General features: G+C 38.8%; 1 protein-coding gene across 1 annotated transcript in view; it reads right to left on the bottom strand.

Moving 5' to 3' along the window:
- Window positions 1-15,676, bottom strand: part of TBC1D23 (TBC1 domain family, member 23) — a 76,336-nt gene that overhangs the window by 41,938 nt on the left and 18,722 nt on the right. The window contains exons 4-8 of the mRNA XM_006868646.1: window positions 11,748-11,803; window positions 8,402-8,463; window positions 4,413-4,536; window positions 591-715; window positions 453-499 (exon numbers count right to left, since the gene is read on the bottom strand). Coding sequence (XP_006868708.1) covers window positions 453-499; window positions 591-715; window positions 4,413-4,536; window positions 8,402-8,463; window positions 11,748-11,803 — 414 coding nt within the window. The remainder of the gene's footprint in view (window positions 1-452; window positions 500-590; window positions 716-4,412; window positions 4,537-8,401; window positions 8,464-11,747; window positions 11,804-15,676) is intronic.

Raw genomic sequence — 15,676 nt, 5'->3', positions numbered from 1 at the left:
AGAGTTACTATCTCTATATAGGGGCTGAGGGAAAACTCAGAGAAGGACCAAAGTTTTGCTAAGGAGCTGTCATACAAATGGGCTTCAAAAAGTTTGTGGGAAAATCCTATAATCTTTTCATTCCATTTTTCCACGAACTTTTTGAAGTCCCCCATATAATGTGATATTGAGAGGTAAATTAAAGAAGAGAGGGAGGTGGGAAGAAAAGGACATTCTATTTAAACACTGAAACCAAAGAAATAATATGTTAAGAGTGGAAAAACATGAAGAATGAATGAGGATACTGAATCCAGGAAAAGCAGATCTGTACCTGTAGAGTGTTTTTATAAAAATTTAAAGTTGGATGGAACCTCAGAGCTCTTTTGGACTAATCTTCTAAATTTATGGATGAAGAAACAAAGTTTTAGAGGTTAATGATTTGAAATGTTCTCTCTACATTAAATGATACTTACGGACAATTTCTTCTTTGCTGTCTGACTCCTGTGCTAAAATAACTTCTCTGTAAAAGTGAATGAAATGAATTTGCATTAAATATTTAAAAATCACCCTGAGAAAAGAAAGGAGGAAAATCTAACTAACTTGATACTCACTTTGCATTAACGAGGATTATTAACATTAAGAAATAAATAAAAAATGGATCTGCTTGTTGTAGATATCCATCCCATATTGCTTGAGTGACTTCAATGGAACAGTAACATGCAAAAAGGCTTCCAAGCTGCAATCAGGAAATGAAATGACAGCTACAAATCATTTGGAACTTTTAAAGCATTAAAGCAAATGCATAAGTAATAGTACATCAAATTATCTGCATCTCACACTAAACATGTATGTAATTTTAATGTAATGCAAAGGCAGAAGGACATGGGCACAACACAGCCACTTATTAGCTATGTAGCTTGGGACCTGTCACTTAACCTCTGTTAGCTTCCATTTTCACTTCTGTAAAAAAAAAACAAAAAACAAGAGGAGGGGAGGACAGGGATACTACTAGTACTCATTTCTACCATTGTCGTGAAAAGATAACCTAAAATATTTAATGTAGTCGACATTTGCCATAGCATAAGTTAACATAATTACCCACAGAGCCTTATATAAGGTAAGCAGCATAAAGATTATCAACAATAGCACACTGCTCAATTTACAAGGTAACTGTAAGGATTAAACATGATAATTTCAATAAAGAAGGCCTTATAAATTTGAATGACTGTGAAAAGCTTATTTTCACATCATTTGAGAGATGAGACAGCATTAATATTCTTCAGTTAAGCTTCAGGAGCTCTGTGGTTTCTACATTCAAATGAAAGAGCTGTTATTTTATAAGTTTCTTTAGCGTCCACTTGGGTTTAAATTACGTGAATTCAGTGAGATTTTTAGACCATTTCAACTTTCATTAGACACAGAGACAATTCTATATAGAGGTTTAAATTTACAAGCTTAATGGTTAAAAAGAACTAATGAAAACACACACCTAGAGCATCTTTTGTGTTAGGTACTATATTTTTCACTACACTTTTTTTTATCATCTCTTTATTTGAATTCTCACAAGAGACCTGCAATGAGGATATATTCTTTCCGACTTTACCAGTGAGGAAGTAGACATGGATTAGATAGCTTTCCCAAATTCAAAGAACTAGTGAGCAGTGGTGTTGTGACTTAAAAAAGGGCCTGTGACTCCACACACATGTAATCACTATTACATTTGACCTTAAAGTATATTAATGCTACTGTTTTTTGTTTTGAAAATGACTATTACAAAAACAGATTAGAAGATACGTATACCAATGTGTTGCTGTTTAGTGCCACTGAGTTTTTTACAACTCATAGGGACCCAGTATAGGGTTTCAGAGAACAGCTGGTGGCTTTGAACCACAAACCTTGTGGTTAGCAACCCAGTTCTTATATCCTACAGCGCCACATCAGGACTCCTATACTAATGTTGTTAAGTGCCATGGAGTTGGTTCTGACTCATAGCCAACCTATATAGGGTTTCTGAAGAACGGATAGTAGATCTGAACTGCTGACCTTGAGGTTCAAAACTCAAAACGACACGGCAATCAATCACTTATCCTACAGCGCCACACCAGGACTCCATTCTAATGTAGAATAGTAAAATATGGCCATTTTTAAACTCACTTAACTAAACTAACAGATTTTAGCTATCACTGCATTGCTTAAAGATATGAGTTCTCAAGTTTAGGAAGCAATTTCAATTGTTTATCTCATGATTTAAAAAAAAAAAAAAAGTCCCATATGACAGGCAAAATACTGATAGCAAGATTAAACTTTTAGGAACATCAGTTGAAGAGAAAACAGTTGCTTACATATTTAGTTAAAACTTCCCATTACCAGCACTGAGTACTGCCCTCAGATTTCTAGCAATAGAAATAGTATTCCCTATGTTGGAGAAGAATATTGAAAGTGCCATAGACTGCCAAAAGAACCAACAGATCTGTTTTGGAAGAAGTGCAGCCAGAGTGCTCCTTAGAGGCCAAGATGGCCAAACTTCGTCTCTCATACTTCGGACATATTGTCAGGAGGGACCAGTTGCTGGAGAAGGATATCACGTTTGGTAAGGTGGAGGGTCAGAAAAAAAGAGGAAGACCCCCAACGAGATGGATTGGCAAAGTGGCAGCATCAATGGACTCAAGTGTGGCAACAGTAGTGAGGTTGGCCTAGGATTGGGCAGTGTTTCGTTCTGCTGTGCATAAGGTCGCTATGGGTCAGTACTGACTCAATAGCACCTAACAACAACAACAAAGCAGAGTGGCATTGTAAGATAAGGACTGGACTATTAACTGGTTAGCAGTTCAAACCCACCAGTCACTCCCTGGAAACCCTATACAAGGTTGTTATGAGTCGGAACTGACTCAACAGCACTTAACAATGACAACAGGCAAAACAAGAGAGACCTGTTAATAGAATGTATAAAATAAATAGTTTAACATGTAGAAGTAGATTTAATGGCAATATATAAATCTCAGAGAAGCTATAGTTGTACTGGCATTTTATTATTTTAACTCAAAGTGACAAAATTGTAGCCAAGAGGATACAACAGGATGCAAAGATTTGAGATTTAATGTATCCAGAATTAAAACCAGTTAGGATTCTCTAATTATCACTTTTAGAATCCCTGGGTGGTACAAATGGTTAACACACTCAGCTTTTAACCAAAAGTTGGAGGATGAAATCTACCCAAAGTTGCATAGGAAGAAAGGCATGATAATCTAATGCTGAAAAATTACCCAATGAAAACCCTATGGAGCACAGCTCTACTATGACATACATAGAATTGTTATGAGTCAGAATAAACCTGGCTACAACTTTTTTTTTTTTAATCACTATTGATTGCTACCTAACTCCATCATCCTCTGAGACAGGTTCTATTGTTATTTTCATTTTAGAGATAAGGAAATTGAAGCTCAGAGGCTAAGTCATTTGTCTTAAATCAAACAGTTACTATGTGGCAGAAATAGGCTTCTTCCTAAAGACAAGTTAGATGAGATATAGTCAAAAAACATGTTTAATGTTTGAATATATACTCTTCCAGCATCCAGTTATTGTTTTAGAACCACCTTCAAGTTAACCTATAGGAGCAGTTCTCAAAGTGTGGTCTGGAAAGTCCCTAGGAATTTTATTTGGGGGGAACAGGAGCACTAATGATGTCAAAACTATTTTCATAATAATACTCAGATTTTATCTGTCCCAGGGTTACATGATGCATAATATCATCACAGACTAACTAAATAGATATGAGAATCCTATTTGTTTTTTATTTCAGCAAAAGTTAAGAGATTTACAAAAATATAAAACAATGTCACCATTTTTGCTAATTTTGGGAAAAATATATAGTCATTGTTTTCATAAAAGCATGCTATTTATATTAACATATTTGTTATTTTTTAAATGAATATTTTAATTTCTAATACAGTAAATATCAACATAACTAATAAAAACAATGGATCCTCAATAAATATTGAGTGTAAATATTTGAGAACCACTAACCTAGAAAAATAAAATTTCTCACTGAAAATCCAAGTACAAATGACACAGCAGTGAGATAGTCTTTATATTTCACATTAGTCATTTATAGATTATGTAATTTTCCAATTCTTATTCACATCATTAACAATCACACAAAGTTTTAAACTGAACTGAGTAATACACACACTCATCCCTATACAAATAAACATGTATAAAACAGCAAAAGGCTAACCTTTATATCAACATAATCTGAACTAACACGCAATGAATAGTTAAAAAAAAAAGGTATTTTGAAATGTCAATAATTTCACTCCTTTGTTTTAATAGTTTATAATTTAGTAATTTTCTTCTTCTTTGGGGGAAGGGCATATTTAACTATAGTGTTATAGAAATCTATTTTTCATTAAATGTTCCTACTTTCACTTTATTACCCAGTTGAGTGCATAGGAGTCTGGAGTAATTTTCTTTGTATCAAGAAAAGAACAAAGTTCAGGCTCATGGTATTGGATGAGTAATCGGAAGAGATGAAATGGTCTCCCCTTCAGGGAACAATCCCTAGAAAAGAGAAGCAAGATTTTTTGCTTTAATATGTCAGAAATATCACATCAGTAATCAACCCTGGCAATATCCATCTGTCCCTATGCCCTGAACTCGTAAACACCACAGCATTCTCAGCAAAGTCACCTGATAAACCAGGCAGGACGCACTTGCTAACACCTTTAATAGACTTGATTTAGACATTGAAGGAGACAACAAATCTCTAGCACTCTGGAGGGATTCTCTACAGGTCAACTCATGGAACACTTAAGTGAAAGGTTTACATGGATCACTGAAAACAGCAGGGGCAGTCAGGCATGTTGGTAAGTCTGAAATCTCAATGAAAGATCTAAAGAGTTCTAAAAGTCCGAGTTTCTTCCTTGCCAACTGAGAGGCAACTCCTAGGAAGGCTTCAGGTTTGCACTCAATTAGGAATGTACTTGAAACAAAGGTGTAAGTCTAAAGTGGCACAAAACACTTCAGAATAGTGGACCTGAGCCTTAAGGTAAATTCTAGGAGGTACTCAACATTATGCTCATCCAATAATGGCAAACTTTGCAACTATCTTACTGAATAACTAACTGTCTGACCTCACAGTGTTACTGTGAGAGTAAAATGGGAAAGCTGAATATGTATACTGTTTTAAAGTGAAAAGCACCAAATATAAAGTAAAAGCACCACTATACTTTAGATCACGGCGCCTTTAAAAAACAAAAGATTCTCTGTAGTTTTTAGTCACCATCTTATAAGTGTATCTTTGTCTATTCAGCTTTAAGAAGGCTCCTCTTGCCAGGGTCATGGAAGGCACGATCAGCCCCCACATCTATGTATCCAAGCTCCTGAATCCAAAAAGGGTAATCCCTTGGAGTAGGTGCAGTCCTGGTCTGCGCACCAGGCATACCCCTCAGGTAGTATGAGCATGGCTGCTTTCTCTTTCCCACTCTGTCTGTATCTAAGTTCAGAAGCCTTATCTTTCAAATCCCACTTAAACAGCACTCTCTTTTAAAAGCTTTTATTGTGAATTGAGTGATAGTTTGCATGGGAGAACATCAGTTTGAACTCAACCTATCATATTTCGTTTCGTTCAATGATTACAATCCCCTCCAAGCATCATCGATTAACAGTATTTGCTTCTATTCCCTCTGTTTTGTTTTTTTTTTTTTGTTATGTACACAAAAATACACGGGAATATGTAATCATTTAAACAACCACAGGGCACATTCTGCAAGCCTGCCTCCTGACCGCCAGCACACAGTCTTTCTCTTTCCAAAAGTCTAGAGTCCTCAGATGCTCCATCTCTCCATGTCATCATCTCTGCCTCCATCACTACTTCTCTGGTAAGGGTCCGATATTCCTATAAGCAGCGCTCTTAAAAATGTTTTGTGCCTACAGGAGTTGTTCTTGTTGTTGTTATGTGCCATGAAGTCGGTCCGACTCATAGCGACCCTGTACAGGGTTCCCAAGGTTGTAAATCTTTACAGGAGCAGAAAGCCTCATCTTTCTCCTGCAGAACAGCTGGTAGTTTCGAACTACTGACATTGTGATTCACAGCCCAGATTTGTTAGGTACCATTATATTTACATTAATTTATTTTATTGTATCCATATTTGTAGTAACTCAAATCTTAACTGAGTTTGCCTAATGAAAAAAGAATCCCCCAAAAGATATGGTTTTTGGTAGTTAAGATCTATCTATTGGATATAGAGAAATAATAGTCAACTTTTTAATCATTACATTTAAAAAAAAATCAGTATTACAAAGTTATTTTCAGAATCATTTCCAGACAGCTTGGTTGGTTAAAATATGAACACAGTAACAACTGATTCAATCTTCAATTGGGCCAGTAGGATCAATCAGTTCCTTGGTAAACCTGGCACTGTAAACTTACCACAGACAGTTTTTGTACTGAAATGCATTCTACTAATCATAAGGGAAGGAAACACGTAATTACAATAGCTCAAAGTACAAGTCATCATTATAATAAAAGTCAGTATCTATTGAGAACTACCATGTGCCAGACACTTAATAAGCACTTTACAAGGCTATCTTTGTAAGCAACCCTGTAAAGTAGGTACAAGGAGCTCTGGTAGCAGAGTGGTTACGAATTGGGCTGCTAACCTCAGGGTCAGCAGTTCAAAACTACCAGTTGTTCAGCGGGAGAAAGCTTTCTGCTCCCGTAAAGATTTACAGCCTCGGAAACCTTGTACAGTGTCACTATGAGTTGGAATCAACTCCACGGCACATAACCGCCACCAAAAAATAGGTAAAGGAGCCCTGGTGGAACTGCAGAATAAGCAATAAACTGCTAACCAAAAGGCAGGCAATTCAAATCCACCAGGTGTTCGGTGGAAGAAAGATGGAGTAGTTTTTTTTCATTGCAAATACTTTTTTTTAAATGTTTTATTGTGAAGTATGTGATTTTACATGGGAGAACATTGGTTTTACATTCATTCTATCGTATATTGTCTCATTGCCATGGTTACAATCCCCTCCATGCAATCCTTCTCCCATGCCCCCCAGGTCTTCAGCACACAGTCACTCTCCCTCTCTGGATCTAAAGTCTCCAGCTGCTCCATCGCTCCATGTCATCATCTCTGGCTCCATTTCAGGCATCACTGCTTCTCTGGGTAGGGTCCTGCTCTCTGCTCTTCTCCCTTGATGGTCCTAGGGACCCTCCACTCCTAGACTGAAAAGTTAATCACGCCTCTCCTTGCTATAAAACGTCTACCTTTACATTTCCAACCCTCACAATCTGAAGTACTATTTTTAATCTCCTTTCTACAGACGAGAAAACTGAGATTTAGTTGAGGTCAAACAGTTCACCCAAGGGCACATAGCTAGGAAATGGTGGATTTAGAATTGTACAGAAAATCTGGGCATAAAATACTATTCTATCATATACATAATCTGGTATTTCAGTAAGTGATATTTTGGCAGGGCACTGTGGATAATACACTGGACCACAAGGTTGGTATGAACCACAAGGCTGGTGGTTCAAACTTACCAGCTGCTCCTTGGAAACCCTATACAGGGTTGCTGTGAGTTGAAACCTACTCAACAGCACTTAGTAACAACAACAACATATACTCTAGAAGAAGCAAACCATAAAGAAAATGAAATAGGGTATCAGTATTCATGTAACATTTTAATTAAATGAATGTCATGGCTTTAACATGAAAAAATTGACAAGGAATGTTTTAAAACACTGTTCAAATAGGAATAAGGGGGGTGGGGGGGAAAGCCTGTAATGAAGAATCACTACCAGGATTTGGTATGACTTTCGATCTGCCATCTTTTGATCCTATAGATGGATTCCTGGTGTGGCGCTGTAGGATCAGCACTGGACTGTGAACCACAAGGTGAACCGGTCAAACCCACCAGATGTTCCTCAGATGCCCTATACAGGGCTGCTATGAGTTGGAACCAACTCGACAGCACTTAACAATAATAACAACTGGAAATTTACTCTCTATTGTGCTATGTTTGAATCTGTGCAAAAATAAGCCATGTTATAATGTAGTTCTAGTAATATATTGTGGGGCCACATCATCTATTCAGGGGCATCAATGCTGATTGCGACTGGAGTGCTGTCACATGTGGAACTCATGGAAATAGTAGCTGGAGGACCAAGACAAGACAGTGCGCTATAAAGCCACCTCTCCTCTAATCCCAATCACTAACATCAACAATTTCTAGAGAAAGAGATACAATGCACCTTTGATACTGCTAGCGCTGTTATATTACGGCAGCCTAGAGAAAAGCCAAAATAGAGGGAGTTGAGAGACATAGTATAACAGAATGACTTCTAAATATGGATACTGGTCTTGGCTGTGCCATGACCTTAGTTTTTTCTTTTGGCATCTCTGGATCAGGTTTCCCTTACATGAAGCAGTATGGCTTTTTGGTAGCAGAGACGTTCTCATCTGTGGTGTCCAAGTGAATTACCTGAGGAGGTTTTAAAAAAATACTTATGCCTAGGCTCTATCTCTTTATATTTGAAACTTCAGGGACCAGTATGCTTTAAAAGTTTTTTAGGTGAAGAGACATTATCTCCAAAAATGACATACAAATTGCCGGTGAACACTTGAACAAAAGTTCAGCATCATTAGCCATCAAGAAAATAAAAATGAAATCCACAATGAAATACCATTTCACATGTATTAGCACTTTTGGTGTGGTGCTGTAGGATCAGCACTGAACTGCAAACCACAAGGTTGGTGGTTCAAGCTTACCAGCTGCTCCTCAGAAACCCTATACAGAATTGCTATGAGTCTGAACCAACTCAATGGCGCTTAACAACAACAAGAAGCATGGCTATAATAAAAAAGATCAGTGTTGATGAGAACATGGAGAAATGGGACCTTCAGACACTGCTAGTAAATATAAAACAGTACAGTCACTATGAAATGTCTGGCAATTCCTAAAAAGGCAAAACAGAACTACCATTGTTGTTGTTGTTAAGTGCCATCGAGTTGGTTCCGATCCATAGCAACCCTGTAAAGGGTTTCTAAGAAGCAGCTGGTGAGCTTGAATCACTGACCTTGAGGTTCAAACCAACTTTGCAGTACAGCACATTAACCCAAAGCGCCACACCAGGACTCCTAAATATATTTATGTTGTTGTGTGCTGTGGAGACACAAAAATTTGAACACAAATATTCATAACAGCATTATTTACTCTTGTTCTGTTCTGGGCTCTGCTATCTGTTAAGTGAGTTCCAGGAGGTGTTGCCACGCTGTCAATCTGTTTGTTGTCTGTTCTTGTTGGTTTTCAGTCCACAGAACTCCCTTTAGGATGTTTTGAAGTGCTGGGTTGGTTTTGATAAAATCTCTCAGATTCTGTTTATCGTGGAATGTCTTGATCGCACCATCGCATTTGATTGATAGTTTTGCTGGATAGACGATTCTTGGTTAACAGTTTTTTCCTTGTAGGGCTTTGTATATGTCTTCCCATTGCCTTCTTGCCTACGTGGTTTGTTCTGAATAGTCAGAGCTTAATCTAATTTGCTTGCCTTTATAAGTGATATTTCTCTTCTCCCTGGCCACTTTTTGTATTCTTTCCTTGTCTTCAATTTTGGAGAGCCTGATTATTATATGTCTTGGTGACTTTCTTTTGGGGTCTATTCTTCCTGGGGTACGTTTGGCTTCTTGAATGTTTACCTTCTTATCCTTCAAAACATTAGGGAAATTTTCTTCCAGAAGCTCTTCAACTATTTCCTCTCTGGACTTCTTTGATACTTCTTGTTCTGTTCTTAAGTTGTTCCTCTTCATGTTATCCAGCATGAATCATAGACTCTCTTCAGATTTTTTAATCCTTTTTTCTGCTTGCTTTTCTATCTTAGCAGTATTGAGAGATTTGTCTTCCAGCTCGCTAGTTCTGGCTTCCATCTCTTCTATTCTGCTCCTTTCCCATTTCAGTATATTGTCCATTTCTGATATTTTATTAATGATCATCTAGACATCTTTCTGCAGGTTTTGAATTGTTTCCAATGCGGTATCAATTTTATGTGATTGCTCCTATAGTACTTTCCTGACTTCTTCCTTGTTTTCCTCCACCCTTTTCGGACCATTTGAATTTGTTTCCATTATCATTCTTTTGAATTCTTTCTCAGGCATATCCAAAACTTGCTCTTCCTCTCTATACAGACTTTGTCTGTCTCCAGCTCATTTGCATCAGCTACTCTCTTCTGGTTTTGGACATGTTTCGATATTGATTGTTGCTTCTTATTTGTCATGGTAGTTACGTGTTTTTTGTTGTTTTATTTTAAGCTTGAGTGAATGTTTGTTGTTTGTTGTTGAGCTTACTGGGTGTCTCCTGGTGAATATGATCAGGAGATAGGTTTCCCTTTTCGCATGTAATGCTTAGTGTGTGTTGTTGGGTCTTGTCTCAGTGGTGGAATATTATGGGATATTTTATAGCTTGGCTATATGGCCATGATTGCTGCCTCTTCTCAGGTGACGTAGGGAGAAAAAGCTCCCACCTCCAGGAAAGATGTGTGATCAAAAGCAGAAGTAATATAAAAGCATATATAAAAATCAGCCCTTTGGAACAGAAATGAAGCTGTGGTCGACTGTCCCAAGGTACACCACCCGTGTGTGTGCAATTAGAAGCCTCCAGCAGGGGGTGGAGGTGTCCACTCTCTAAGGCCCCTCCTCTAGTCACTACAGTAGAGGTGTGCAGGTAGATATCGGGGTGTTAATGGGAGAAAGACTGTCCACTATTTTTGTCTCTGAAGGTCAGTTAGGTATCTGCATGTGCACAGTGCAATTCTTGGGACGGTTGAGTCTTGTTATGCTGAGGTTTTACAGATTGCTTTGAATTGGTCCTGTGCAGGGAGCTAGGGCAGCACAGCGGCCATGGACTGCAAGGTCAGCAGCTCAAAACCACCAGCAGCACCACGGGAGAAAGGTGAGGCGATTCGCTCCCACTCAGACCCACAGCCCCCAAAACGCCACACAGGGTCATCTGGAATGGGAACCTACTCCACAATGCACTGATGCGAGGGGTCCCTTTGGGGAAACTTTTGGATCTGTGGCTCCGCGGGTGATGTCATAAGTTGCTGCCAAGCTCCCTCTCTCTGTATAGTGGGAAACTTGTCCCGCCTAATGTCGGGCTAGGCAATAAAGGTGGGAAAGGGAGAGAAAGAGGGAGAAATGTGTAGTCTCCCACGTCTCTTTTTTTTTTTTTTGGCAGATGCCTCTACACCGCTTTTAGCGCCACTTTCAGGGCTGGACTGGCTTTAGCCCTGTCCTCTAAACTCTGCCAGGGTGGGGTAGTCACCGAGGGAGTCCCATCTCCAGATTCCTAACTTGCCATATTTTCCTTTATATCGTGATTTTTTCACTTGTGAGTTCAGGAAACTGACGTCCTGGATCTTATGGTAGATCCGGAGCTCTGGAGTTGTTCTATGAGCACTTCCTTCGTGAGGTCCCCCTCCCTTCTCACCGGAGCATACCCTATCTGGTTTCGCTGCTATAGCCCCAACCAGAAGCCTCTTAACAGCGTTATTTATAATAGAAAATAAAAACAACCCAAATATATATCAACTTAAGAATGGATGACTTTTCTCTTTTGTGGCCATCGCTGAAGCGACAGTGGCCGAAATGAAGTTCAATCCCTTTGTGACTTCTGACCGGAGTAAGAACCGTAAAAGGCACTTCAATGCACCTTCCTGCATTCACAGGAAGATTATGTCTTCCCCTCTTTCCAAGGAACTGAGACAAAAATACAATGTTTGGTCCATGCCCATCCGAAAGGATGATGAAGTCCAGGTTGTAAGGGGACACTACAAGGGTCAGCAAATAGACCAAGTAGTCCAGGTGTACAGGAAGAAATATGTCATCTACATTGAGCGGGTACAGCGAGACAAAGCTAACGGCACAACTGTCCATGTGGGCATTCACCCCAGCAAGGTGGTTATCACTAGGCTAAAACTGGACAAAGACTGCAAAAAGATCCTGGAACGTAAAGCCAAATCTCACCAAGTAGGAAAGGAAAAGGGCAAATATAAGGAAGAAACGATTGAGAAGATGCAGGAGTAAAATAATCTTGCGTACAGTTTCCATTAAAAACTGCAAAAATGAAAAAAAAAAGAAAAAGGATGAATAAAATACAGTAAAGGCATAGAACAGATTATTATTCAGCAATAAAAAGGGCTAAAATACATGCTGTAATATGGATGAACCTTAAAAACATGCTACAAAAACATGTTAAGTGAAACATCATATATTGTATGTGTCTAATTAGGAAAGGTGGTGAAAGAATACAACCCTGGCACATATACTTATTCAATCTGTATGCTGAGCAAATAATTTTAGAAGTTAGATTATATGAAGAAAAATGTGGCATCAGGATTGGAGGAAGAAACAACCTGCAATAAGCAGACAGATGATATAACCTTACTTGCTGAAAGTGAAAAGAACTTATATCTACTTAAAATAGCCTTCAGTCTTGGTCGTGCCTCAATATAAAGAAAACAAAAATCCTCACCACTAAAGCAATAAATAACATTCATATAATTGGAGAAAAGATTGAAGTTGTCAAAGACTTTCTTTTGTGCGGATCAACCATCAACTTGCATGGAAACATCAGTCAAGAAATCAAACAACATATTGCATTAGGCAAATCTGCTGCACAAGAACTTTTTAGTGTGTTGAAGAACAAAGATGTCAATTTGAGGACTAAGGTGCACCTGACCCAAGCCATGGTATTTTCAATAACATTATATGCATATGAAAGTTGCATTGAATAAGGAAGACCATAGAAGAATTAATGCATTTAACTATGGTATTAGAGGAATCCTGGTGTAGTACTGTGGGTTAATGCACTGAACTACAAAGTCAGTTTGATCTGCAAGGTTGGCAGTTCAAGCTCACCAGATGCTCCTTGGAAACCATATACAGAGTCGCTATGGGTTGGAACTGACTTGGTGACACTTAACAACAACAACAACAATTAGAGGAGCATATTAAAAGTACCATGGACTGCCAAAAGAACAAACCAACCTGTGTTGGAAGAAGTACAGCTAGAGTGCTCCTTGGAAGTCAGGATGGCCATACTTCATCTCTCATACTTCAGCCACATTATCAGAAGGGACTAGTCCTTGGAGAAGGACATCATGTTTGGCAAAATGGAGGGCCGGAGAAAAAGAGGAAGACCCCCCAACAAGATGGACTGGCACAGTGGCAGCAGCCATGGTCTCAAATGTAGCAACAATTGTGAGGTTGGCACCAGGCAGTGTTTCATTCTGTTGTGCATAGGTTTGCTATGAGTTGGTACCACCTCGATTGCACCTAACAACAATAATTTATATGAAATGTCTAGAATAGACAAATCCATAGAGACAGAAAGTACATTGGCAGTTGTCTCTGCTTGATGGCAATGGATTTGACTTTTTGGTTACAAGGATGGAAGTGTTAGGGGAAAATGGGGAATAGTCACTAATGGGAATGGAGTTTCTTTTGGGGGGTAATTATTCTAAAATTGATTGTGGTAATGGTTGTCCAATTCTGTGAATATACTAAAAACCACTTAAATGTGTACAATAAAAAGGTAAATTCTATGATATGTAAGCTACATCTTAATAAAGTAGATATAAAAGGAATGAATAGAATTAAGTTCTTCAGTTGATTCTAGCAAGCAACCAGAGTGGAAAACCGTATTAGTAAAGTATAAATATTCATTCAAACTCAGGTTCAAATCCTGACTCAGCCACATAGCAGGCATAATCCTAGACAAGTCATTTAATCTCACTTAATTGTGTCAGTTCCCCTAGTGGTAAACATACCTTATTTTAAAACGAATAAAGCTGTTTAAATAAGAAAATAAAACACCTACATCTAGCAACAACAACACACCTAGCATACTATGTTGTCATATGGAAAGTAATTTAAAGTGGTAGTCATTTAACTATCAAAGTCCAGAATAGCCGTTCCTCATCTTGGTTGCACTCTGTTGTTGTTAAGTGCTGTCAAGTCAGTTCCGACTCATAGTGACCCTGTATAAGGTTTCTGAGGAGCAGCTGGCAAGCTCTAAATAAATACTGAAGCTTGGTTCCCATCTCCAAGAAAGTCTGACTTAAATTAGTACAAATAAGCATCAGGATTTTTAAAAAGCTCCCTTAATGATTCTCATCTGTAGCCAAGCCACGGATACATTGATCAAAGTCTAAATCCAAACTTCCTTTTTAGCCTTAAAATTAGGATTATCTGATCCATAATATTGGGAACTACAAGAATTCTAGTCTCATGATTACTCCCCTCCTCACCACCATCATAACCACCTAAGCATCACTTGCCCAGGAATTCAATCCCTGACCTGCAGGGAAAATTAGTTACCTCATTATACATTCCCATAGTACTCTCTATTTCATCTTCCTAACATTCCACACACATATAGAAATGCTTGCAATTCTAGGATTATGCCAGCACTCTGCATAAAATAGCATCCAAAAATTTTAATTTTCATTCACAGACTGGGATGTTATTTTATTTTATGGATAAAGAAAGTAAAATAGGGATACCAACTGAATTAGCTTGAGGAGTTATGCTGTATATACATAATTCTAAAAAGCATAAATTCTTAATCACAGAGTCCTTTAAAAAGTACTTATTACAAAACAATAGAGGCAGATGGACTGTTACTATAAGAACAAACAACTTGCTTGCCCAGGAAACATCAAGGCAAGTGATCAGGTCCCCTCAGTGCGAACCCCCTTCCAAGAATAAGACTCAATGGGAATACAAGCTCTGATTGGTGACCATCCTCATCACCGATAAGGGGAAGTGAGGGAAAAATGCAATAACATGGCGTGCTAAGCCCTACAATGTGGAGAGTGAAGCGTTCAGCTGATAAAAAGAGGGCGCATATGCACAAGAACACCCACACTTGCAGATAATAACCACTTGACCTGGCTTCAATGACTGGATGATCAGAGCTCAACCAGAAGAAAGAGGAAAAAAAAAAGAGTAATCTGATACAATTTGATGAACTTGATCTATACCTATGGATGCAGTAGCTCAAAAGAGGGAACAAATCCTTACAGCAAGAATCATTCCCACCACCCCCTACACACAGAGTAGACAGGGATGGGCAACTTGGACATTGGCTACCCAAAATGGGGGGGTGGGGGAAGAGGGGCAAGAAGTGACTGGCTTACAAGCTTTCAAGAGGGAATCTAGAGCCAGGGGGCCTGGAGGAAGGTAGAATCTCCAGTGAGTAGTACCCAATCTGTCTAGGCGGAGCTGATGAAATGAAATGCAGATGGGTCTCTTGTGATACAATAGTGAATAACTGTTATCAGGACTGATTGTGATGGTTGGAAATGTAAAGGCAGACGTTTCACAGCAAAGAAGGGAGTGATTAACTTTCCAGTCTAGGAGTGGAGGTCCCTAGGACCATCAGTGGACAAGAGCTGAGAGCTGGACCCTACCCAGAGAAGCAATGATGCCTGAGATGGAGGCAGAGATGATGACGTGGAGCGATGGAGCAGCTGGGGACCTTAGATCCAGAGAGGGAGAGCGACTGTGTGCTGAAGACTGGGGGGCGGGGGGTAGAGTAGGGACCAGGCTTGCAGGATATACCCTTTGGTTGGTTGATGATGCATGGAGGGGATTGTAACCATGGCAATGAAACGATATACGATAGAATGAATGTAAAA

Source organism: Chrysochloris asiatica, unplaced genomic scaffold, assembly GCF_000296735.1.
Source record: "Chrysochloris asiatica unplaced genomic scaffold, ChrAsi1.0 scaffold00120, whole genome shotgun sequence".
Lineage (NCBI taxonomy): Eukaryota > Metazoa > Chordata > Mammalia > Afrosoricida > Chrysochloridae > Chrysochloris > Chrysochloris asiatica.
Note: the sequence above shows the minus strand (reverse complement) of the source record. Positions and strands in the feature narration are given on the sequence as shown.